The following is a 23,679-nucleotide window of genomic DNA, read 5'->3' on the forward strand; positions in this document are numbered from 1 at the left end:
TAACATTCATCGGTTGCCAGATAGCACTCATAACTTTCGATTTACGCCACATAAGTTTCAACTTTTTTAAGTTATTGACTGATAACACTCTCAAACTAACTGAACTTTAACCCAGTTAGTTTTTCACTGATGTGGAACTTGTGTGTTGACTTGGTATTTTTTTGATGATGTGGCAGCTGAGGTGGTCGCTAACGTGGCATCTGACTTGGTTTTTTTTTTTCTCTAACGTGGCACTGGTTTGGTGACGTGGAAGTTGATGTTCGCAAACTGGGTTAATTTGGGAGTGCTATCAGGCAATAAGTTGAAAGTTGAGAGTGGTGTCATACAAATTGAAAGTTAGGAATGCTATCTACCAATTGGTGAAAGTTGGGGTCATTAATTCAATTAGATTAACTTGGAAAAACGACAGATTCAATTCATTTGAACACCCTATATCAAATTCTATGTGAATTTGTGTTGAGAAATTAAAATTGTAAACTTATAATAACACGGATCAAAACGCGAGCTGATAAAAAAAACAAATTTTAGAGTTAACTGCTATAAGAGGTTGTTTGTCGCAGACTAGCCTAGCTCCTTGCTAGTCTAGTTTCGTAAACCACCAAGGCTCAGAATGACGCATTGTGTTAGGAAACGTAAACCACCAAGGCTCAGAATGCGAGATTTTGAAAATAGGGATGCAAGTTAATCTCGTCCATAAACCACAATAATGCAAATAGCACTTTACTTTAAATTATAAATTCATAATATCAATAATAAAGTTTTAGGTTTTAGAGTGACTGATATAACTTATTTGTTAAAGAGATCAATTCAAACAATATAAACATGTTCATATGTTGAGTCACTAAAAGTTCAGGGTTTTTCTTTATAAATGTTCTTGCTTAGATTTTAAATGTTTTAAGCCTATTTAAAATTGTTAATATTAAATTTTGATACTTTCACTTTGTAATTTTTCTTCGATTAGTGCCTTTGATTTTGAGCTAAATATATAAACCCGGCTTTGTTAATTGGTAGTGGGAGATAAGTAACGGAAACAAAAGACATGGCTTAGCGATATCAGGCTGTGTAGGAAATGTGTCTATCTCCGTGTGTATGATGGGTTCAAGACTCATAGGAGACAAATGTGTTGTAGATTTAGAAACATGATAGATGATGTGTGACCCGTTAAAGAAAAAATTAAAACAATTACAAATAAAGTTCATTTGGTTAGAGTCATTGTTGCTTAAATTGTTACCAAGTCACAAGCTATTACTAACATTCACATCAAATGGGTCAACTCGAAACACGACAAAAAACAGAACATGATTTTTATGTGTCTAGGTTAAGGTTCAACTATTCAACCCATCAACCTGAAATTTCTTTAACTCACCAACCCAACATGATTAACACCTCAATAGATTATATAATATAGGATACTCGCTTTTACGAATTATTTACATATCCGACATTCGGGTGATATCATATTACCATTCATCTAACATTTTCAAAAAGGGACATGATGCTTTTGCTATATCATTGCAAGCATAGCTCAAAAGCAGTAAACTGTTGACATTGCACTGCTTGATCACATTTATTCAAATTAAAAGATAATCTTTGGTGGTTCAGGTAGTGAAAAACCCGCAACATTACTTCAAACAATAGCCCGTCGGATAACCAAAACCTCCAACATAGTCACAAAACGAGCCGCATGAATATGTATCCAATCTGCATGAAATCTCTTTCCTTTTGTTGCTGTTTTCATCATCACATGGCAACGGTCGCCCAAGTCTTACAACACGATAATTTCTCTTTGTCGGGCCTTCTTGTCTTCGGTCTGAAAGCAACCCTCTCATTGTATACTTCTTACTAGCATCGAAACCTTTATAGCCTTCACTAACTTCATTTTTCACAAGATTTTGCTTCTTTTTCATGTCGCCACACAAATATGATGTGCTTGATGACCTATTAAAAGTTTCGAAACTTAGTTCATTTTTTTTTTCGAGTAAACTGCCATTTTGGTCCCTGTGGTTTGGTCACTTTTGCCACTTTAGTCCAAAACTCAAACTTTTTGCATCTGGGTCCCTGTGGTTTCAGTTTTATTGCCATTTTGGTCCAAAAATGAAACCAGGTCATATTTGTCTTATAAAATCATGCAATTTTGTCATTTTCCTCAGGGGCAAATCAGGTCATATTTGTCTTATAAAATATGGTATTTATTTATAAAAAAGAAATGATCATTTTGCGCATGTGGAAAATGACAAAATAGCAGAATTTTATAAGACAAATATGACCTGATTTCATTTTTGGACCAAAATGGCAATAAAACTGAAACCACAGGGACCCAGATGCAAAAAGTTTGAGTTTTGGACTAAAGTGGCAAAAGTGACCAAACCACAGGGACCAAAATGGCAGTTTACTCTTTTTTTTTCTGTTAAATATGAAGTACATCTTGTTATGCCAGTTGACAAAATCATTTGACTCCTTTCAACCGGACCCATTTGACCCGTTTCCTTGATAGCTATTTATTCTATTTTATCCGTCTGACCCTACCCATAATCGATAAATAAAATACAACCCCAATAGACTGTTTCGTATAAATGGGCTAAAACTGTCATATGTAATCGATAGAAAGCTTACCCCTCGCAATCATCTGGGCCGCAACTGTTCTCCACTGATGTTTCCCCTGCAATAGTGTAGATAGGCGTATGTCGAACAAACTGAAGCTGTTCAATAAAAACCAACATCGATGCTTAGAAACACACCATATGTATATGCACAATTCGATTTCGTATGCTCACCTGATCACCGTTCTTGATCCCATATCGTGCAATAGGATCACGGTCACGAAGGAGCTTCATGTGCTCAAAGCATAGACAGAAATTCCCCCATACATGTGGCCTGCAGACTCAATCAACTTTATAAAATGAGGTGATTTGTACAACAGTACAGTAAATCATACCAGATCATACTATTATCCTATCTAACTTAACTTTTTAAAAAAGGGTAGATGCACGGTACCCCCGACCACGGAAGTGATCCCACTTCCCAAGCTAGGGACCCGACAACGCTGCCTGGCGGAGAAACCCCTACCAACTCGAGGGGAACTGAAGAGCCTGGGGTTACCAGGTTTCGAACCCGTGACCTCACAGGGTCCTCGAGCCGGATTAAAGTGGGGGTAGGTGGCCACTGGGCTGACACCCAACGGTTAAGGCTTGGCAATATAGAGAGGATATATAAATGTGCATACCATGAAATCCAGCAATCTCCTTGTGTATGCAAATGACTGAAAGCATCCTCAACTGCTTGTTTCAGTTTAGCGACGGTCGCTTTCTTCGTAACAATAATATCTGAATCACACACACGGATCATCATCCATGATTCCTTTAAATAAATGCGTTAGAAGAGCTTACTATCTGCTATATAGGGATGACAATTCTTGACACGACCCAAACACGACAGAGAAAAAACAGACTTTGAGTCAACTAACACGATCTGTTTAATAAATGGGTCGTGTTCGGGTTTGAGTAGTTTTAAAAACAGTTTGGGTTGAACTGTATGAAAAACGGATTGACCCGTTAACCCATTTAATTATTTAGAAAAAAAAAAAACTTTCATAGTTTTATTTTTGTTTTTCCGTTTTCCATTTTACACGGTAAGTCATAATAATGTTAGTTTTGTCACACCATATTATCTACTTATATCACTAGGGCTGTTCATATTTATCCGAAACCCGAAATCCGACCCGAAGCCGAAGCCACCTTAACCCGAATTAGAGAATACCCGAAAAACCGGAACCCGACCAACCCGAACCTTAAATGGGTCGGCTTTCGGGTCACTTTTTCCTAGCCAAAAACCTGATCAACCCGACCCGATAAACCTAACATCCAAAACCCGAAAAAACCCGAACATTTAATGTCTTTTTTTGCTAGATGTGTTTCCGTTTAGAGTTTTTGGTATCTGAAACATTATAATTTAACACTTTTGAACATTATCATATCATATTGTCAAATATTGTTTTAATTTTGATGATATTTTTTAAAGTAGCATGATGAATTTTAATTATATTTTGTAAAAAAGATATTTTTTTAATATTACATCAAAACCCGAAAACCGAACAACCCAACCCGAACTAACCCAAATAACCCGAACCTGACCAACCCGAACTTTAAATGGTTTGGTTATCGGGTCACTTTTTCCTAGCCGAAAACCAGAACAATCCGACCCGAAAAACCCGAAACCCGAAGAACACCCCTACTTATCACACTCATACTCACTATTAAACACGTTAACGATTACCTGCTTACAACCCAACAACCCACTTATAACCCGTCAACATGTATGGCTCATTGTAAAAAAAATGGGTTAAACAGATTGTGTTCGAAATAACCCCGATTTATGTGTGTGCGTATTAAGGTTGAAATCATTGACACGAGTAATATGGGCACAATTTCAACCCACCAACGATTGACACCCAATAGAAGATCACGTTTAAATAAAAGAATATCATTCACCGTTTTATTCTTCTTTCCAATTCTTTCAAAAAGCAAAAAAAGAAAAAAGTTGTATTAAATTAAATTACCAAAGGTGGATCCATCTAATTTAAGAACAGAGAGTCCGATGGGTTGAGAGGAGAATCTTCCAAACGAAACACGCTTCCAATAGCTTCGTTTATCAGGCAACAACGGAGGAAAAGAGCTTGCGGTCATAAACGGCGACGTTTGAAATCGAACCTTACGATTATTATAACCTAAATTAGAACAACCGCCATCATCGTCCGGTACCTGGTTCGATGAATGTCGCATTTCTTAAGTAGAAATTAATTATCAATGGATCAGATTATGATGAATTGATGGAGAAATTGATAATAAATCAATGTGAATTAATGGATAGGATGTGGAAAATGGATAGTGATTGTTCTGTTTGGATATGGCGGGAGGGAGAAACAAGGGTTCGTTCGTTTGTTTACTTATTTCGCTGCGACTTTTATTGAGAATGGAATTTGACGGTTTCTTAATATAGTTAGAGTAAATTGCCATTTTAGTCCCGGAGTTTTGTCCAAATTTGTCATTTTAGTTCAAATAGTTTTTTTTTGCCTCTGCGTCCCTAATTTTTCCTTTTTGTTGCCATTTTGATCACATACACTAACTCCATCTTTAACCAGGGGTATGTTGGGGATTTTCATTTTAAATGTTTTCAATTGCCATTTTGATCCAATTCCAAATAATCAAAAAAATTCTAAAAAATAATAAAAATTATAAAATTCTAAAAAATTCTAAAAAAAATACAAAAAATCCGTTTCGGTGCGAACCGTTTCGAGCTTAACCGTTTCGACGCGAACCGTTTTGACCTGTACCATTTCGACCCGAACCGTTTCAAGCTGAACCGTTTCGACGCGAACCGTTTCGACCCGTACCGTTTCGACCCGAACCGTTTCGACCCGAACCGTTTCGAGCTGAGCCGTTTCGACGCGAACCGTTTCGACCAGTACCGTTTCGACCCGAACCGTTTCGAGCTGAACCGTTTCGACGCGAACCGTTTCGACCCGTACCGTTTTGAGCTGAACCGTTTCGACGCGAACCGTTTCGACCCGTACCGTTTCGAGCTGAACCTTTTCGACGCGAACCGTTTCGACCCGTACCGTTTCGACGCGAACCGTTTCGAACCGAACCGTTTCTAGCTGAACCGTTTCGAACTGAACCGTTTCAAGCTGAACCGTTTCGACGCGAACCGTTTCGACCCGTACCGTTTCGACGCGAACCGTTTCGACCCGTACCGTTTCGAGGCACGGTTCGCGTTGAAACGATTCAGCTCGAAACGGTTCGGGTCGAAACCGTACGGGTCGAAACGGTACGGGTCGAAACGGTTCGCGTCGAAACAGTTCAGCTCGAAACGGTTCGCGTCGAAACGGTTCGGCTCGAAACGGTTCGGCTCGAAACGGTTCACGTCGAAACGGTTCAGCTCGAAACGGTTCAGCTCGAAACGGTACAGGTCGAAACGGTTCGCGTCGAAACGGTTCGGCTCGAAACGGTTCGGGTCGAAACGGTATGGGTCGAAACGGTTCGCGTCGAAACGGTTTGGGTCGAAACGGTACGGGTCGAAACGGTTCGCGTCGAAACGGTTCAGCTCGAAACGGTTCGGGTTCGAAACGGTTCGCGCCGAAACGGATTTTTTATAATTTTTATGATTTTTTATAATTTTTATTATTTTTTAGAATTTTTTGGAATTTTTTTGATTTTTTGGAATTTTTTTGATTTTTTGGAATTGGATCAAAATGACAATTGAAAACATTTAAAATGAAAATCCCCAAAATACCCCTGGTTAAAGATGGAGTTTTTGGATGGAGTTAGTGTATGTGATCAAAATGGCAACAAAAGGGAAAAGTCAGGGACTCAGATGCAAAAAAAAACTATTTGGACTACAATGGCAAATTTAGAAAAAATTCAGAGACTAAAATGGCAATTTACTCATATAGTTATTAGTGGATTAGCCATATGTTGTGTTACCATTTTATTTTATTCATGATAATAATATCACACGATGGTTTATTTACTATTTTAACAACTTTATTATGGTGTTGATGGTAGGGATGCAATGGGTCGGGTTCAGTGGTGGACCCAGAAATTATTTGCTGGGGGTGCGGATGAGATGTTCAACAATATTTTCAAAGGGTGTGATCGGGTTTTTTTTTTTTTTTTTGCCTAAAATATACACTAATTTTTTTTTTCAATGGGTGCGGCCGCCCACCCTGGCCAAAGGGTAGGTCCGCCCCTGGTCGGGTTTAGGTAATCCCAAACCTAAACCCGGTTAGATAAGTTTGTCCCAAACCTGTTCCAAAACCCGTCGGGTTTCTAGCGGTTAAATACCCATCGGGTATCGAGTAAACCCACGGGTTTCGGTTAAACCCGTTAATTTAAAAAGATTACTCGTTGGAAATACTCATCTCAAAACCCATTGGGTATTTATTCGGTAACTACTAACCGGTTACATTTTGTATTGTCATTATAAAATATATATCAATTAACTACAATGTATACGGATATCGTATATATACATATTTAATAATATAAAAAAAATTATATCGGGTATAGAATCGGGTAAACGGGTACACTTTATCGGATAATTGGGTCGGATAAAAGGGTATATCACGAAATCCCAAACCCGTCCCAAATCCACAGAAAAAAATAAAAACTATTCCCAAACCCGATTAACCGACCCCAAATCCGTCCCAAATTTGTCGAGTTTCGGGTTTACCCAACGGGTTCGGGTTTGATTGCCATCCCTAGTTGATGGTTCGTTTTACCTAAAACGGAACTACAGTTAGATTTTGAAACGATCGGTTATGAAAATATGATTGGTTAATAATCAGATCGACTGATGCTCACCTTTACTTTAATAGAAGAGATGTGAGCATGATAGTTGAAAGATCAAATTGAGTATGATACTTGGTATATTTTGGGAGTTTTTTTATTTTTTTTATAAATGAGCTGGTTTGGGTCACTCAATGTATAATTGTTCAAATTGGGTTAAATCTATTATCTATAAAAACCAGCTAATTCAAAAGGGGTCAAATTATGTCACTACCACCCACCACCACTATATATCGCCACCACCTACTAATTACCATCGCCCGCTATCACCACATTCACCAACTCCAATTCAACCATTGTTGTGGCCACCACCATCACTATCCTAACTCCCACCATGTATCACCGTTGTAGACACCATCGTCACAACTGCCACAACCAACTCTGTCGCCACCATGGTAATCACTGCCTTTGCCACAACTACAATGACCACCACCGATGTCACCACCCCACCTTCACCGTTGTCGCATACACGTTTGTCCTAACTGCCATAACCAATGTTGCCCCCACCATTCAACATGACGTCAACACCAATGTCGCTTCTACCACTCCCACATCCGTTGTTGCCCCACCTCCATTGTCCCACCACACACCACCACCTTTGTCCGTCGTCGCTACTAGCCACTATTATAACAAATATACATAATGGGTAGACCCATTTTGATACTTTTTTTTCAAAACGATACATTTCAACTAGAGCCCATTTTTATAATAAACACAGACTCAATCCAAACCAAGCTCTTTCAAAACGTCTCGTTATGTTTGTTGACCTGGTTAATCCACCCGTTTACCTAGACTTGGTGATATACATGCAATAAGTTTTGATAAATGAGTGTAAATGGCCCCTCAAAAACAATTCTTAGGACTGTATTTAACACTAGTGACTAAATAGGTTTGCTAGGTGCCAAGAAAAATATTGGGCTATTGACTAAACTAGGGGTTACCCATCCGCGCGTTGCGGCGGGAAAACCCTTGTAATCCGGTTAGTTTTGAAGTGGTACCATTTCTCGCTTTGATTGGTCAGTACGGCCCTCCCTTTCAAACCCCCCAAAAAAAAGATAAGCCCGATTGATAACTCAACAATTCCTTCATTTTTTCAAAGTGTCTGTTGTCCTCGAAGGATTCTTTCCAGATTCCAAGGCTTGTTTCGAAAATTTTTTAGTGTAGCTCTTCTTTGGATTGGGACAGTATGGTAACTTCATGCAGCAATTTATTTATCAACTGTATAAAAGTGTTTTTAATATGATATGTTATACAATTCTTTTCAGCAAGTGCACTATCATTTTGGTGGCCTAAGAATTAATCGGAATCTTTATCACAATGGCAAAGTTTGCTTGAGCCTTCTAAAGACTTGGGTTGGTTCCAAAACTGAGAAATGGACACCTGGTGTACTGAAACTTAAAGTCAAAGGCACAACTTGTGATCCTGGAAGAACCTTCTAAGAATATGGAAGATCTTGAACATCAGCAAGAGTTTTCCTTCTATCTTTTTTTTAATCTTGACGATAATGTAAAGATGAAATATTATAAACTTTACCTCACATACTAATTAAATAGTTGACTTATGTAGTGGGAATTTAAACTAATTATATATTGATACCTGTTGAAACAATGGTTAACACAAGGATAACCAAGAGGGTTGTTTCACTTATGGGGTTCAACCTCTTCTCTTACTCGTATCGGTGACCTGAGATCTGCAAAACAGTAAACACCGTTAGTCTCGTTAAGAGGGGGGAAAGGGGTTTTCCCTCTTAACCAGGCTCCGGCGTGAGAATAAGTACTGCTCCGAGAGGAATAAAACAGTGTGTGTATAGAGTGAGTAAAGAGAGCCAAGATCCTCAACCTGAATGATGAAGGGTCCTATTTATAGCCGGCGGGTGAAGAAGGAGGAAGCAGTTGTGCCAGCTGTGGGTGCGCGCCAGCTGTCCGACTAAGGGGAATATCCTCTTGGTCTGCTCTGTCGTGAAGGGTGTAGTGGTACACGTGGCGTCCTTGTATTCGCTTGTGCTGGGTACCTCGTACTGGTCATGTCAGCCCTGCTCCCTGGATTGTCGCAGACCTATGTGGCCTTCTGTCAATGGTGACACGTGTTGTCCTTTATGTTGGGCAAAGCATCTTTGATGCCAGCTGTGAACCGCCTAAATGTCTTCTGGAAGCTTTTAGAATGTTCTGGTGACATGGATGCCTTGTGTGCACAAAAGTGGTGTGGTCCCTGCCATGTAGGCAGGGAATTGGGACCATACCTCTTCAAGTCCCCCCAGTCCAGTGTGCCTTCTAGTTGAGTTAATCGTCTAGGAGGGATTTTGGACTTATGAGAGTTATGATCTCCATGCGTCGCGTTGAAGTTGGTTCATATAAAGTGAGCCAAATGGAAGCATGCCGCATGGGTTTTGGCCTCTTGAAAAAGTGAGCCAAATGGACGCATGCCACATGGGTTTTGGCCTTTGAAAAAGTGAGCCAAATGGACGCATGCCGCATGGGTTTTGGCCTTTGAAAAAGTGAGCCAAATGGACGCATGCCGCATGGGTTTTGGCCTTTGAAAAACTGAGCCAAATGGACGCATGCCGCATGGGTTTTGGCCTTTGAAAAACTGAGCCAAATGGACGCATGCCGCATGGGTTTTGGCCTTTGAAAAAGTGAGCCAAATGGACGCATGCCGCATGGGTTTTGGCTCTCTTGAAAAAAGTGAGCCAAATGGGCGCATGCCGCATGGGTTTTGCCTTCTTGAAAAAGTGAGCCAAATGGACGCATGCCGCATGGGTTTTGGCCTTTGAAAAAGTGAGCCAAATGGACGCATGCCGCATGGGTTTTGGCCCTTTTGTGTTTCCTTCTGTTGGAGGTTTGGTGGTTATGGGGAAGTGTTTGGTGTGACCGTCTAACGTCCCTGTCTTTTCGGAGGTGAACAGTTGCTTTTGCAGTGACTTTCTGTCACATCAGCAGACCCTGTCGCCCATGCTTCCCGAAAAACGAGCCGACATCTTCTCTCTCCTGTGACGTGTCGGTCATCTATTGGGTGCTTTTCCTGTTTCCTGACGGTCCACTATCCATCGCATTAAATGCGATGGGTATAAATAGGGGACGGTTACCCCTTTCTTCCTTCATTCTTGAATTCTAAGTGTGATTTTCTCTCTATCCTCCTCCTGTGTTTTTCTATCTTTCACATTTTCTTGAGTCCAAACCATCTTCTTCTTGACCTTTATCATGGCTGAGAAGAATCCAACTCAGAAGAAAAGGAAGCATAGAGGTAGGGCTCCTCCTGGTCCAGACCAAGCCGTTATTAACTGGAAGGAGGAGGAATTTCAGAACCTTGTGAGGGGGATGAACTTCCGTTCCGAGTGGGGAGCTCAGTACCCTCCTCCTGGGTCTACTGCATTGGATGCCCCTCCGGGTTTTATCCCGTTATATGTTGCTTATTTCCGGGAAGGCAATTTTAGGTTGCCGATTACGAAGTTCACTGCTGCTGTGTTGAGGGGTTATGGGCTCCATATTTCTCAAATAAATGCGATTGGGCTTCCTCGGATTACCCATTTCGAATTCGTCTGTAGGTCTTACCGTGTTGATCCTACTTTTGAGATGTTTAACGTTTTCTACAGCGTTACGTATACCAGCGGCTTTTACTCTTTTCAAGCTAGGTCAGGGGTTGCTCCGGTGTGTTCTGTGCCGTTAAAGGGCATCCATGACTGGAAACAAAAGTTTTTTTATATCCGTCGTGGTGTGATTCCAACAGATATGTTATATCGGCAAGTGAGTCAAGGGATCCCTAAGGTGGATGTTCTTCCAAACTATGGTGCTCAAGACTGGTATAAGAGGATAACTGCGAAGCCGACTGCGATTTCTCAACTTGATGAGATGGCTTTAGTTGGTGCAGGGATGAGTTTGCTGTAGGTGCCCAAACATCCGCTGGGTCAACCTGCGTACAGCCATAAGGGCAAATGTATGGTTCTTTCCTGTCTTACCACTTGATTATTTCCCTTTATGTTTACTATGTGTCCTTACTTTTGTTGCCATTTTGCAGTTGGTTACAGTTTGTTGAATGCCTTGGACCCTAAATCAGCGGGTGCCATGGTTGAAGCTATCCAGGCTGATGGGCATCCGACGTGGTTGGAGCAGATACGGGGTCGGTTTTTGCGTCCTACCGACGAAAGCCTGAGCAGATATGCTGATGAAGTTCTAGGTGAAGATGTTTGGGATGACTTTGTCGATTCGGGTCGAGAGGAAGTTATCGTCCTTTCTAGTGGGAGTTCTGACCCGAATGTTGGAGATCTAACCTCTCATTACGCGCGTGCAGGTACCGCGCCTGGTGGTGTTGCTGACCCCGTGCATGAAATTGTTGGGGATGATGATGATGCGGAGGCATCTGTTGATCCGTCTGCCCAGTTGGAGACGAGAAAGAAGGCACGGACCGATAAATCTGGAAGGAGAGAGGAGAAGCCTGAGAGTAAAGGTGCTGGTTCTTCTCGTAAGCGACCATCTCCTCATCCTTGTCTAGGTTATGTGGTAGTTTCTGATACGTTGTCTGGCTTAGGGGTTGGTGAAAAGAGTCAACAGTCGGATCCTGATGACGGTGCTACCTTATCTGAGCACATGAAGAAGAAAGCTCTCGATGATCACAAACGTCGCCTTGATGAGCAGGCTGCTGCTGTTTTTGCTGCCAAGAAGGCAAAGCTTCAGAAAGAGGTCCCCCCAGCGCCCTCGGAGTCTGAGATTGATTTGGGCGTGTTTAGTGGAGGTCGTGGGAATTTGTTGGAGGAGATATATGCTGCCTCTGCTCCTCTTCCTGGTAATTTTCTTTCATTGTACGTTTGTCGTATCTTTCCTTGGATTGCTCTTTAATTGTTGTCTTATGGCAGTATCCAAGACTAGCAAGAAGCCTCGGGCGGCGGATATTTCTCGGATTACTCCACCTACTTCTCCTCCGTCGAGGACTGTTGGTCTGACCCCTCCGCGGGATGGTGCTGATGCAAGCGTGGGTGGTGGTGAAGGGTTTGTTGAAGGTACGTTTGAAGGAGGCGATGCGACTGGGGGTGATGTTGGAGGAGATGTTGGAGGTGATAAGGGTAAAGGTGTTGAGGTGCAGATGGAGTCTAGTGAGACTACTCCGCAACAAACCATCTACACTAAACGCCCTCCCGGTGAAGGTGGAGCCACTTCTGGCTTTGTGCGAAGCCCGCACTTTGAACATAATCCTGATGATTCCTGGGGTAACCCAGCTTGTGATGATTTGCCTCATGTCCCCCGCTGGAGCCTTACTCAGGGCTCTCGAATGACTGATTTAAAGAATTGTCATGAGTTTTTCTCTTTGTCACTTCCGCCTGCGGAGAGGATGTTCCAGAAGAATCGCAACCGCTTTGCTCTTATAGATGACCATGTTAGTGCTGGGGTTCACTTCTTTGCCACATCGCAAGAGATTCTTCGCGAATGGAGGTCGATGGGGGAAGAAACTCTTGAGTTTGAGGAGGCGAAGAAGTCGTTTTCCGAAGAAAAGGAGAAGTTTAATGCGGAGAGAAAAGGCTTGCAATGGCGGGTTGCTGAGGCTGGGCGGAAGCTTGAAGAGCAGAAGCAGTTGAACGAGTAAAAACAGAAGGATTGGGAATCTGCATGTGCTCGTACGAACTTGGAGATGCAGTCGCAGCGTGATGCTATTGTGCGGCTGTCTGGTGAGAAGACGGCCCTTGCTGATGAGGCGCATCAGGCGCGTCTTGCTGTGGAGAAGAAAGAAAAAGAGTATGTTGCTCGGATTGACAAGCTGGAGCTTCTTGCTCAGGAGAAGGCTGCGGAGTGCGAGACTGTTCAGCGCCTTCTTGATGAGAAGTCGGCTGAATGTCGTGCTTCTGAGCTTCTTGCCGAGGAGGCCTCAGCTGATAGTAGGTGGTTGCTGTCTCGCGGTGTTCCCTTGGTAACGTTCTTTGTTTGCCTTGTTTTCTCATTTCATTTTGTTTTTTCCTTTGTATATTTATGTTCTTACTCGACCTTGTTTTTCATGTAGCTTGCTGACCGTATTCTGCATTCTTCTGAACTTGCCCGCTATATGTTTGAATTGGGTAGGGTAGGGTATAATAGTGGGCGCAAGTTTGGGTATGCTGAAGGCAAACTTGCGGCCACGAACAATGAGAGGGATTCCCACTTTGAGTTATATAAAGATGATTGTGACGGTGCGTATGCTGAGAAGCGAAAAGAGTTTTCGACGCTTGATTTAGCTGTTGTTCGGGCTTCTGGGAAGTTGGCTCACAAAGCGAATGGAGTAGCTTTGTTGAAAAAAGCTTTGGGAGAAGATGGCGATGGTGCTGCAGGAGGTGCTGGCTCCAGCCATACTTGATAGGCAGTTTCCGGCCTGCGTGCCGCGTATGGCCCTGAATGGGCTTGTAATGGTTGTTTTAAGACAATTTTAATTTTCTTGACTATGGTTGTGTGTATTGACATATATTTTACCGCTTTGATTTTTGGTTATGCAAATTTTGAAATCGTCATAATATGTGCATGTTTAATTACTTTGATTAGGTGTCACGAATGAATGATGGCGCTGACAGGTGATGTTGTGTTACTACAACGTTTTTATTCTGTCGTTTAAGTATGCGCGCTTGTATGTGACATACGAAGTGATCGAGTTGCAGGTTATTGTGTGAGCTCAGCTGTGATCACAGCCTTGGGAGCATTACAATGTTTAGTTACCTTGCTATCGATATTTTCGTGTTTATGTGGGCACGAAGTTATGCTTTTTTGGCGTTTTGTAGGCTTTGGTTGTGTTTCTGACCCGGCTGTTCACTTGGTTGTGACGAGCCTTGGAGGTCTACAACGTTTCCTATGGTCGAGCCATTGATGTTTTCGTGTACGCCCGAAGTAATAAATGCAGTTGTGACAAAAAAATTGCGTGAAATAAAGGTAGCCAAACACTTCTTGTATTAGGTAAATGTGTCGGCGATTCGCCCTGTACGATTACATGTTTGCATTATATGTAGCATTTTCGTAACTGTTGGGCATTCCAGGTTCGTGGAACCTCTTTGTCGTTCATGGTGCGTAGCTTGTATGCCCCCTTGCCGAGGACCTCATCAATGATGTACGGGCCTTCCTATTTGGGAGCCAGTTTCCCCGGTTTTTCTGCGTTGGACGCTTCATTGTCCCTTAAGACATAATCTCCTGGGTTGAAGGTGCAGATCCGGACTCGGGAGTTGTAATACTTTTCGAGCTTTGATTTGTATTTGGCTTCATTGATTGCTGCCATCTCCCTCCGTTCTTCTAGGAGGTCCAGGTCGATCCTCCTTTCTTCTTCGTTATTGATCAGATTCATGGAGAGCATTCTCGGAGATGGAAGCCCGATTTCCGCTGGGATCACAGCCTCGGACCCATAGACCAAGCTAAATGGTGTTTCTCCATTGCTTGTTTTTGGCATTGTTCTATGGGCCCATAATATGCTGGGTAGTTCATCGACCCACCCACGTCTTTTTTCACCGAGCCTTGCCTTTATGCCATCGACGATGCTCTTGTTGACTGCTTCAACTTGACCATTCCCTTGCGGGTGTGCAGCCGACGAGAAGGTATGTTCGATGTTTAGTTCCTTGAACCATCGTTCGAGATCATCTGCTGCAAAGTTTGTTCCATTGTCGGTGATGATTCTGAGTGGTAGGCCGAACCGGCATATGATTTGTTCCCATATGAAGCGTTTAACGACTGCCGACGTGGTTGATGCGAGTGCCTTTGCTTCTACCCACTTGGTGAAGTAATCGACCGCGACTATGATGAACTTAACTGCCCCCGGAGCTTCTGGAAAGGGGCCCACCATGTCTATGCCCCATTGCTGAAAAGGCCATGCGGTTGTTACTGGTACCAGCTCGTTTTTGGGGCGCATGGTTTTTGGTGCGTGCCTTTGGCAGCCACTGCATTTTCTCAACTCTTTCACGGTATCGAGGTGCATCCCGGGCCAGTAGTATCCGGCATTCATTACTTTTGCCACTACCATTCGCGGCCCGGTATGGATACCACAAATGCCTTCATGTACTTTCCGGATCAGATAATTTGCGTCGTCGGCATCAACACATCTTAGCAGCGGGCCGAGATATGACTTTCGATACAGTATCCCGTCTGCCATCTGATAATGTTCTGATTTGTATTGGATTTTCCGCGCCTCAGCTTTATTTTCTGGAAGTATCCCGGACTGTAAGTACATGATTATGGGTGTCATCCAGGACGTGGTTCCTGTTTGGATGACGCTGACTTCTCTGAGTGGAACAGATGGGTTGCTCAAAACTTCTATGCGCACATCCTTTGCTAAGTGCTGGAAACTTGTCGACGCAAGCTTGCTTAAAGCATCTGCCGGCTTGTTTTCGCTGCGATTTATGTGATGCACCTTGTAGGAATAGAAAGTTTGTAACAACGTTTTTGCCTGGTTGAGATAGAGTGCCATTATGTCGCCCTTGGCTTCGTACTGGCCGTTGATTTGGCCTGCTACTAACATGGAGTCCACATGTGCTTCGATGTGTCGCACCCCCATTTTGATCGCCAAACGCAAGCCGGCCAGAAAGGCTTCGTACTCTGCTTCATTGTTTGTGCTCTTGAAGTCTAGGCGTATGGCGTATGTGAACTCATGTTGGTCAGGGTTTACTAGCCTTAGCCCTGCGCCTGCCCCATCTTCGTTGGATGCACCATCTGTGTACAGTAGCCATGGCTCTTCTGTTTGTTTTTTCTCAGCTTTCTCCATCGCCTTGCATTCTCTGTCTTTGTCGTCTGGCACTTCTGTCATAAAATCTGCCAAGACTTGGCCCTTGATCGATGGACGTGGTCTGAAAACCACATTGTGTCCCCCTAGCTCTATTGCCCATTTAGCCAACCTTCCTGATACTTCTGGCCTTGCTAGGATATTCCCAATATTGTAGTTTGTTAGCACGTGGATGACGTGATTGGCGAAATATCTGCGCAGCCTTCTTGACGCGTGAATCAATGCAAGGACAAGCTTTTCCATGATTGCGTATCTGGTTTCTGGGTCGGTCAAGGTTCTAGACACATAATACACAGGCGTTTGGATACCCTGACGATCAACAAGCAGTACGGCTCCGACTGCCTTATCGGAAGCTGAGAGGTACAGGACTAAAGGTTCTCCTTTGTTTGGTGCGGTGAGAGTTGGCAGCTTGATGAGACAGTCTTTCATCTCGCGGAACGCATTTTCTGCCTCCGGAGTCCATTGGAATTGGTTTTTCTTCATGCAGTTGCGCAAGGTCTTGATGAATGGGAAGGATTTTGCAGCGTGGTTAGCTAGGAACCGATTGAGTGCTGCCAATCGTCCTGCGAGCTTTTGCATGTCTTTGACGTTTGCTGGTGAAGGCATCCTTTCTATGGCCTGGACCTTTTCTGGGTTCACCTTAAAACCATCCTTAGTGACTATGAAGCCCAAAAACTTCCCTTCTTCCATTCCGAATGAGCACTTTGCTGGATTCAGTTTGATGCTTACGCTTCGCAGCGTGTTGAAGGTCTTCTGGATATTTGCTAGCATCGCGCTCTCCTCCTTGCTCATGATTACCAGATCATCCATGTACACTTCTATGTACTTACCGATGGCGTCACTGAATGTTTCGTTCATCAACCTTTGGTACGTTGCACCTGCATTCTTTAAGCCGAACGGCATCTTGGTGTAGCAGTACAACCCCGTTGGTGTGCGGAATGCGGTTTTATCTTCGTCTTGAACAACCATCTGGACCTGGTGGTACCCTTTGTTGCAATCCAGAAAACATTTCCACCGAAACGTTGCCAAAGAATCTATTTTCTCGTCTATGTCTGGTAAAGCGTAGCAGTCACGGGGACATGCTTTGTTCAGATCCTTGTAGTCAACACACATTCTCCAACTACCATTCGGTTTCTTTACCATTACTGGGCTTGCTACCCATGTTTGGTACCGGACTTCCCTGATGATTCCTGCGTTTAGCAACTCTAGCACTTGTTCTTTCATTGCATCGTGTTTGATGTCGCCTAGATGTCGTTTGGCGTGCACCACTGGCTTTGCATCTTCGGAGACGTTTAGACGGTGCTCTGCTATATGCCGTGGAACACCCACCATATCAGCCGGTGTCCAGGCGAACACGTCCATGTTTTCATGCAGTAATTTCTTGAGCGCCGCGCGCGTCAGGTCGGACATGGCGGGCCCTAGAGTGACTGTTTGTTCTGGGTACGCGCTATTCAATACCCATTTCTCTGCTTCTAAGCGCGGCGCTTGTTTGCTTGATTTTACTGGCCTGATTTCGTCTGTTGCCAGCACTTCTTTGCTTGCATATATCAATGCAACGCCTGTTTCGGTCGGGAAACCTACGGCAGAATGTGGTGCGGAGCAGATCATGTTGAAATCTCCTTGTGATTCTCTTCCTAGGAGGATGTCATGCCTTGAGTGTGCCGGCAGTACCATGAATGTGACTTCTTCGGTTCTTGAATTTCTCCCATCGGAAAGTAATACTGGGAATGATATTTGTCCTAGGGGAAAAACGGCCTCGTTGCAGAAACCAGTTAATGGGTAATCGACTGGCTCTAGGCGCGCCTTGTCCTCTTGGTCAAATTGATTGAAGCACTGTTCATATATGATGTCCGCGGTGCTCCCGGGATCAATAAAGATGTAATCTGTCTGATAGTGACCAATCACCCCTAGAATGACTATTGGCCGCTTTTCTCTTGGACCCCCTCTGACAACTGGGAAAACCACTTGTTTCTCGCGCCATGAATCATCTTGCGCGCGCTTGTTGTAATGTTTTCTTGGTCGCCGTGGACCTCCCTGCACCATGTGAGTTTCTAACTTTCTGAGCTTCTTATTGTCTGGCCCTTCGTCTCTTCTTTGTATCTGGCGGTACTCGCGCTTTCCACCTTTGACTAAGTGGGTGAGCTTTCCGTCTCTTAGAGCTCTTTCGATTTCTTGCTTTAGGCTAAAGCAATCATCGGTTAAATGGCCCGTATCTTTGTGGAATTCACAGAAGAGATTTGGGTCTTGACCCCTTTTGTTGCGCATCTGCAAGGGTGGTTTGAACTGATGGTTCTCTGTGGCTAAAACTTCAGAAGGTGTTTTGGTTAGTGGAGTCCACTGCTTTTCTCTATTTTCGCGCTCCACTTCTTTTCGATGGGCTATCTGGTTGATCGTATGGCGTGCATCATCCCGTGGGGGGCTTCTTTCTCTGTTCCCAGAAGCCCTCCAGGGTTGATTTCTGCCCCTTCTGTTGTTTCGATCGTTATGGTTGTGTGCGCGCTGACGGTGATCGTCACCGGTCAGTTGCCTGTCTGTCTGTGCGATAGTCTTGGCTGCTTCGATGAAGGTTTCCCAGTCTTTGGGTCCTCCATCTCGCCCTTTGATTCTTTTAACCAGGTCGTCGCACTTGACTGCTCGCATGAAGTGTGCGCGCATCATTTTTTCTGGTATGTCTCCGATCTCTAAACATTCTTTGTTGTACCTTGTAATGAAATCTTCTACGCTTTCATAGTCTTTTCTCCATATGTTCAGACAATCACCCGGATCTCTGGCTTGTCTTCGCTGCTGAGAGAAGTGTGCTAGGAACTTCTCTCGGAAATCGACCCATGATTTGATTTTGCCAGCCGGTAAGTTGTCGAACCAAATGCGCGCCGCGCCAACGAATGTCTGAGCAAACAGGTGGCACCATGTTGGTAAGTTCCATCCGCCTGTTGCTCCTGCACCTTTAAATACCTGGAGGTGATCGTCTAGGTCCGTCAACCCGTTGTATTTACCCACGTTGTGTGGTAATTTCGTTTTGTCGATGGCCGCGCACGCGATTTCTCGAATGAATTTTGAATTTTCAGCCATGTCCTCAGGACGATAGCTCAAGGTGTAATCATGCTCTGCTTTGAGGTTATACCCCGCGCGCTTGGTCGGTTTGTATGCTTCGTGTTCCGGAGGAAGTCTGCTAAACACTGTGGATTCCCCCTTGTAAGTTGGGTCGTCTTCCTCCTCTTCCCATTCCGTATTCATGTTGCGCGCGCCCAAATGGGTTTGGATCGGCCTTCGTTGTAGATTGGAGGTTTGAACGAAGTTGCTCTCTGTTTCAGCATAAGTATCGCGCGTGTCTTGTACGCTAGGTCTTCTTACATTTTGCACTGGTCCTCTTTCTGGTCGTAAGTTCCACGCGTTTGTCTGCTGAGCCGTGTGTGTACTCAGAGACCTTGGTTGTGGAGTTACGAATGCTGATTGGTTAGCCTGTGCTTGGAGCAAGGCTTGTTGTGCGCTGAGCTGCGTATAAACGAGGTTTATGGACGCCATTTGTTCGGCATACCAGGAAGCCAGAGTTTTTCCTTCGGGTAGCCCTAAAAGTGCGGAGTAGTTGAGTTGTGCTTGTTCCGATGGAGCAGAAGGGCCTGCTCCATGGCTTAGAGTCTGCATCGGCGGAGGTGTTTGGTGTAATATCCCTGTTGGAGATTGGAGAGCAGCTCCGTTTGTAGTTTGAGTGATGATTCTTGCTGGTGTTTGGAAGATGGGTCCAGTTGTGGTTTGGCTAACAGCCCTGGACGCACTTCCAAAAATGGAAGGAAACTCGTTGTTCAGCTGACCCTCTTGGATGGTCTCGTTCCTTTGACCCCTTTGGACGTGTGCCGTGTCCGAAACGAGTTCAAAGGAAGAAACTTCTCCGTCAGCTGGGTGTGAATGATTTTGGTCTGCCATTTTTACGAGTGTTTTTTGGGAAAGAAGAGAGGTGAGAGTGGTTTTGCAAAAAAGCGGATGGCGCCAATGTTGAAACAATGGTTAACACAAGGATAACCAAGAGGGTTGTTTCACTTATGGGGTTCAACCTCTTCTCTTACTCGTATCGGTGACCTGAGATCTGCAAAACAGTAAACACCGTTAGTCTCGTTAAGAGGGGGGAAAGGGGTTTTCCCTCTTAACCAGGCTCCGGCGTGAGAATAAGTACTGCTCCGAGGGGAATAAAACAGTGTGTGTATAGAGTGAGTAAAGAGAGCCAAGATCCTCAACCTGAATGATGAAGGGTCCTATTTATAGCCGGCGGGTGAAGAAGGAGGAAGCAGCTGTGCCAGCTGTGGGTGCGCGCCAGCTGTCCGACCAAGGGGAATATCCTCTTGGTCTGCTATGTCGCGAAGGGTGTAGTGGTACACGTGGCGTCCTTGTATTCGCTTGTGCTGGGTACCTCGTACTGGTCATGTCAGCCCTGCTCCCTGGATTGTCGCAGGCCTATGTGGCCTTCTGTCAATGGTGACATGTGTTGTCCTTTATGTTGGGCAAAGCATCTTTGATGCCAGCTGTGAACCGCCTAAATGTCTTCTGGAAGCTTTTAGAATGTTCTGGTGACATGGATGCCTTGTGTGCACAAAAGTGGTGTGGTCCCTGCCATGTAGGCAGGGAATTGGGACCATACCTCTTCAATACCTGATCCTCCAACTCGGTTATTCTTTGTAAAGGTCTTTCTTCTATACACACATGTTTTATGTATTCTTCAAGCAATCCAACTGATATCTCAACTCAGCCATCTCCCGAGTTAACTCTTCAGCTTCTGCCTAATTCTTTTTGTCCTGTAGTTGTTCCTGCCAACAGTAAAATTAACCAATAGTTGTGACCTGTTTGTTATATCCTATCACTTACATATTAACATACCTTAAGCTGGTTCACAAGAAGTTCATATTCATGTAGTTGAGCTTCATATCCATTTTATTCCTCATCTTGATTTCCGAAACTTCATTGCTTTCAAATGCATTAAGCTTCTCCCTCAATTCTTTATATTTTTCAACTAATAGCGTACCAAAAATCCCAACAAATGGGTACCGGTATGGGCACCAAAAATACCCGGTACACACCGGTATTTGAAGGTAAACACCGGTACCAAAAACACAAACGGTCGGTACCGAAAACGCAAAATGTCAGTTCTAGAAATTCGGTACCGGATCCGAACCGGTACCTGGTACCATTTGCTAACCCCTAGTTATTATTCATCTATAAGCATATTACATTTGGTTAATAATCCATAAGCATATTCAAGTAAAAAATATTGTGGAAATTTGCTGAATACCAACCGCTCCTTCCTACATAAACAATTTACCGTCCAACAACAGGCCTTTGAGTATGAATTCCTAAATAAGTGGGTGCATATTTAACGTGGATGGAATGAATGAGATATTAAATTGAACTAAAGTAACAACCAATCAGATTGTACCTTCTTTGTCTTTGCATGTTGCCTACATATTTGAAATACTATACAATTGCAGGCCTAGCTTTAGTTTACCCAACTAAAACAACAGCTTAATATCATAAACTAAAAAGAAGAGACCCAACAGAAAACCATATCATACCGTCATCCATCTACAACAAAAGGCCACATCCCTTGACATTAGAGCAAAACAGCAAAACTATTACATCGTCATGGCTGCAACAGAGTTGTAAGTGGAGCACCAATTTGTCGTCCTCCGATTTTAGCACGCCAAATTGCATAGAATCTCAAACCGGTCTCAACTCGGATCACCTTTTTCTTCTTTCCTGGAAATAATTATATAGTCTATTAAAGGAAACCGGGTTAAGCATGCTATAAGCGACATATGAACATTAGTGTTTGTCTGCAAATGGACTTTTTTGCTCGAAATTTTCTTAACTAAAACAAAACTGACCCTTGTTGGCCTGCAAAACCTGGGTGTTTATCGCCAACTTTCCACGCCAAGCTACGACTCCGGGAAGCTCTATTGATCCAAGCTTGTCCCTAACACACAAAATGCAAGACATGGACTATAACAGTACGCCATTCAGAATCAACTTCCATGATTAACAAAGATTATGGATTATGAAGGATACCCATGTGTTCACAAAATAATGCATCAAGAACATAATTTTTTTATGGCATTGATAAAAATCTAAAAATTTTATATAATCACTGAAAACTATACAGATCTAAACTCTTATGACTAAACTACAATTTCAATATCAGTCAAATAAATATTTCCAAAACATACACTTGGTGTGCAAATTATCCAACAATAACTCAAAAACATAGACACAAACAATGAAATACAAACATATATGAGCCGACCTATAGGAAAAAATGAAGACAAGTAGATGAAAAAGGGCTTACCGGAATTCTCGCCGGAAACCTAGCCAACTTCACGGGAACACTAATTCAAGTCTCTAAGATCGCGGTAGTTCAAAATCACCTTCTTTCTCTAGATCGTCCGATGAGAGTCACCGGTATCCTCGTCGGAACCCTAGAACCCCCAGCCGTCATTGTCGGCTTTACCTACCACCGATAACATTGTTGTCGTCATACTATCATGTTGGAACCCTCGTCTACCACCGCCTTCTACCATCGTTTCACCGTCTTAACCACCACAACCCACCACCGGTCTGACCGAAGGCCAAGAGGGTGACCGACGGGAGACGATGGTCGGTTCCTCCATCACCGCCGCTCCTCTCTCTCTATCTCTCCCGTGCTATTGTTGCGCTCTCTCTCTCTCTATCCATCTCTTTAATCTGGACTTTGATCTGGGAGGGGTGAAGGGCGAGGTGTACAAATACGTGTCAGCTGTGGAAGTGTAAAATCTCAAAAATACCCTCATATAATTGTTCATTCAGTTTTTCTTTTAACATATAGTAATGAGGTTGCTAGGTGGCTGGACCCAATACCGATTTGGCCTTGCCAGGTTGGATGGAGCTAGAGGTGCACAAAAGAAAACCGGTTGGAAACTCGATTTTGCTTTGGATGAAGCTAGTTTGGACCCGACACAAATCGCAGGGTTGAAATCGGTTAAAACATGAATAAGAAAGATTAGGGTAAATTACACTTTTCATTCTTTATGTTTGTAGCGGGTTGCAATGGATAGCCTTTAACTTCAATAATTACATTCACAATCCTTTATTTGGAAAACGCATTACACGTTTCGTTCTTTAACACTTACCAAGTTAAAATTTTCAGTTATGTCTATCCACTTAAGAGTATTCTGGTCATTTCATTCTTTTATTTAAAATGTTGATTGTTAAATAAAACCAAAAATATTACATATATAAAAGCATCATCTTCCCCAATTTCCTAATCCTAACCCTAGAATCTCTCAGCCATCTCCCCCCCCCCATTCTTTCTCTCTTCATCTTCAGACTTGGATGCTTCCATTGTTGTCCCTTCTCCAGGTTCACAATTCACAACCCCCTTCTCTTCACCTCTAGATTGAACTAGGCAGGTGCTAACCTATTAACACCAAAACCCAAATTTAAGAGCTAAAAACCAATTATCTAAAACTAGTAAAATTCCTCGTGCTATGCGGTGGGAATACGATATGTATCAGTTCGTTTTGTTATGGTATCGCGTACTAGCACTTGGCATAGCAACTGAAACAGAATTCAAAAGAAAAAGTGTACGATAGACCCAAAATGATGTCGACAC

General features: G+C 43.4%; 2 protein-coding genes and 1 long non-coding RNA gene across 4 annotated transcripts; all 3 read right to left on the reverse strand.

The window, feature by feature from the left end:
• Positions 1 to 1,379: 1,379 nt before the first annotated feature.
• LOC110898553 lies at positions 1,380 to 4,964 on the reverse strand. Of its 2 annotated transcripts, none has more exons than XM_022145345.2 (5): positions 4,556 to 4,964; positions 3,224 to 3,323; positions 2,775 to 2,874; positions 2,614 to 2,699; positions 1,380 to 1,938 (listed from the first exon to the last, which is right to left on the reverse strand). In XM_022145345.2, the coding sequence occupies exons 1-5, from the start codon at positions 4,776 to 4,778 to the stop codon at positions 1,623 to 1,625; spliced, it is 825 nt and encodes a 274-aa protein (XP_022001037.1). In that variant the 5' UTR covers positions 4,779 to 4,964; the 3' UTR covers positions 1,380 to 1,622. The 2 variants fall into 2 exon arrangements, with proteins under 2 accessions (XP_022001037.1, XP_035837943.1); XM_035982050.1 differs by having other exon boundaries at positions 3,224 to 3,357; positions 4,556 to 4,705.
• Positions 4,965 to 14,238: 9,274 nt separating this feature from the next.
• Positions 14,239 to 19,283, reverse strand: LOC110901246. Its single transcript, XM_022148085.1, has 3 exons — positions 18,334 to 19,283; positions 14,774 to 18,231; positions 14,239 to 14,264 (listed from the first exon to the last, which is right to left on the reverse strand). Exons 1-3 carry the CDS (start codon positions 19,281 to 19,283, stop codon positions 14,239 to 14,241), a joined length of 4,434 nt encoding a protein of 1,477 aa, XP_022003777.1.
• Positions 19,284 to 21,918: 2,635 nt separating this feature from the next.
• Positions 21,919 to 22,872, reverse strand: LOC110902943. The gene is made up of 2 exons (XR_002571540.2): positions 22,378 to 22,872; positions 21,919 to 22,008 (listed from the first exon to the last, which is right to left on the reverse strand). It is a non-coding gene; the product is annotated as an uncharacterized LOC110902943 (long non-coding RNA).
• Between the last annotated feature and the right edge of the window lie 807 nt (positions 22,873 to 23,679).

This window comes from Helianthus annuus, chromosome 13, assembly GCF_002127325.2.
Source record: "Helianthus annuus cultivar XRQ/B chromosome 13, HanXRQr2.0-SUNRISE, whole genome shotgun sequence".
Lineage (NCBI taxonomy): Eukaryota > Viridiplantae > Streptophyta > Magnoliopsida > Asterales > Asteraceae > Helianthus > Helianthus annuus.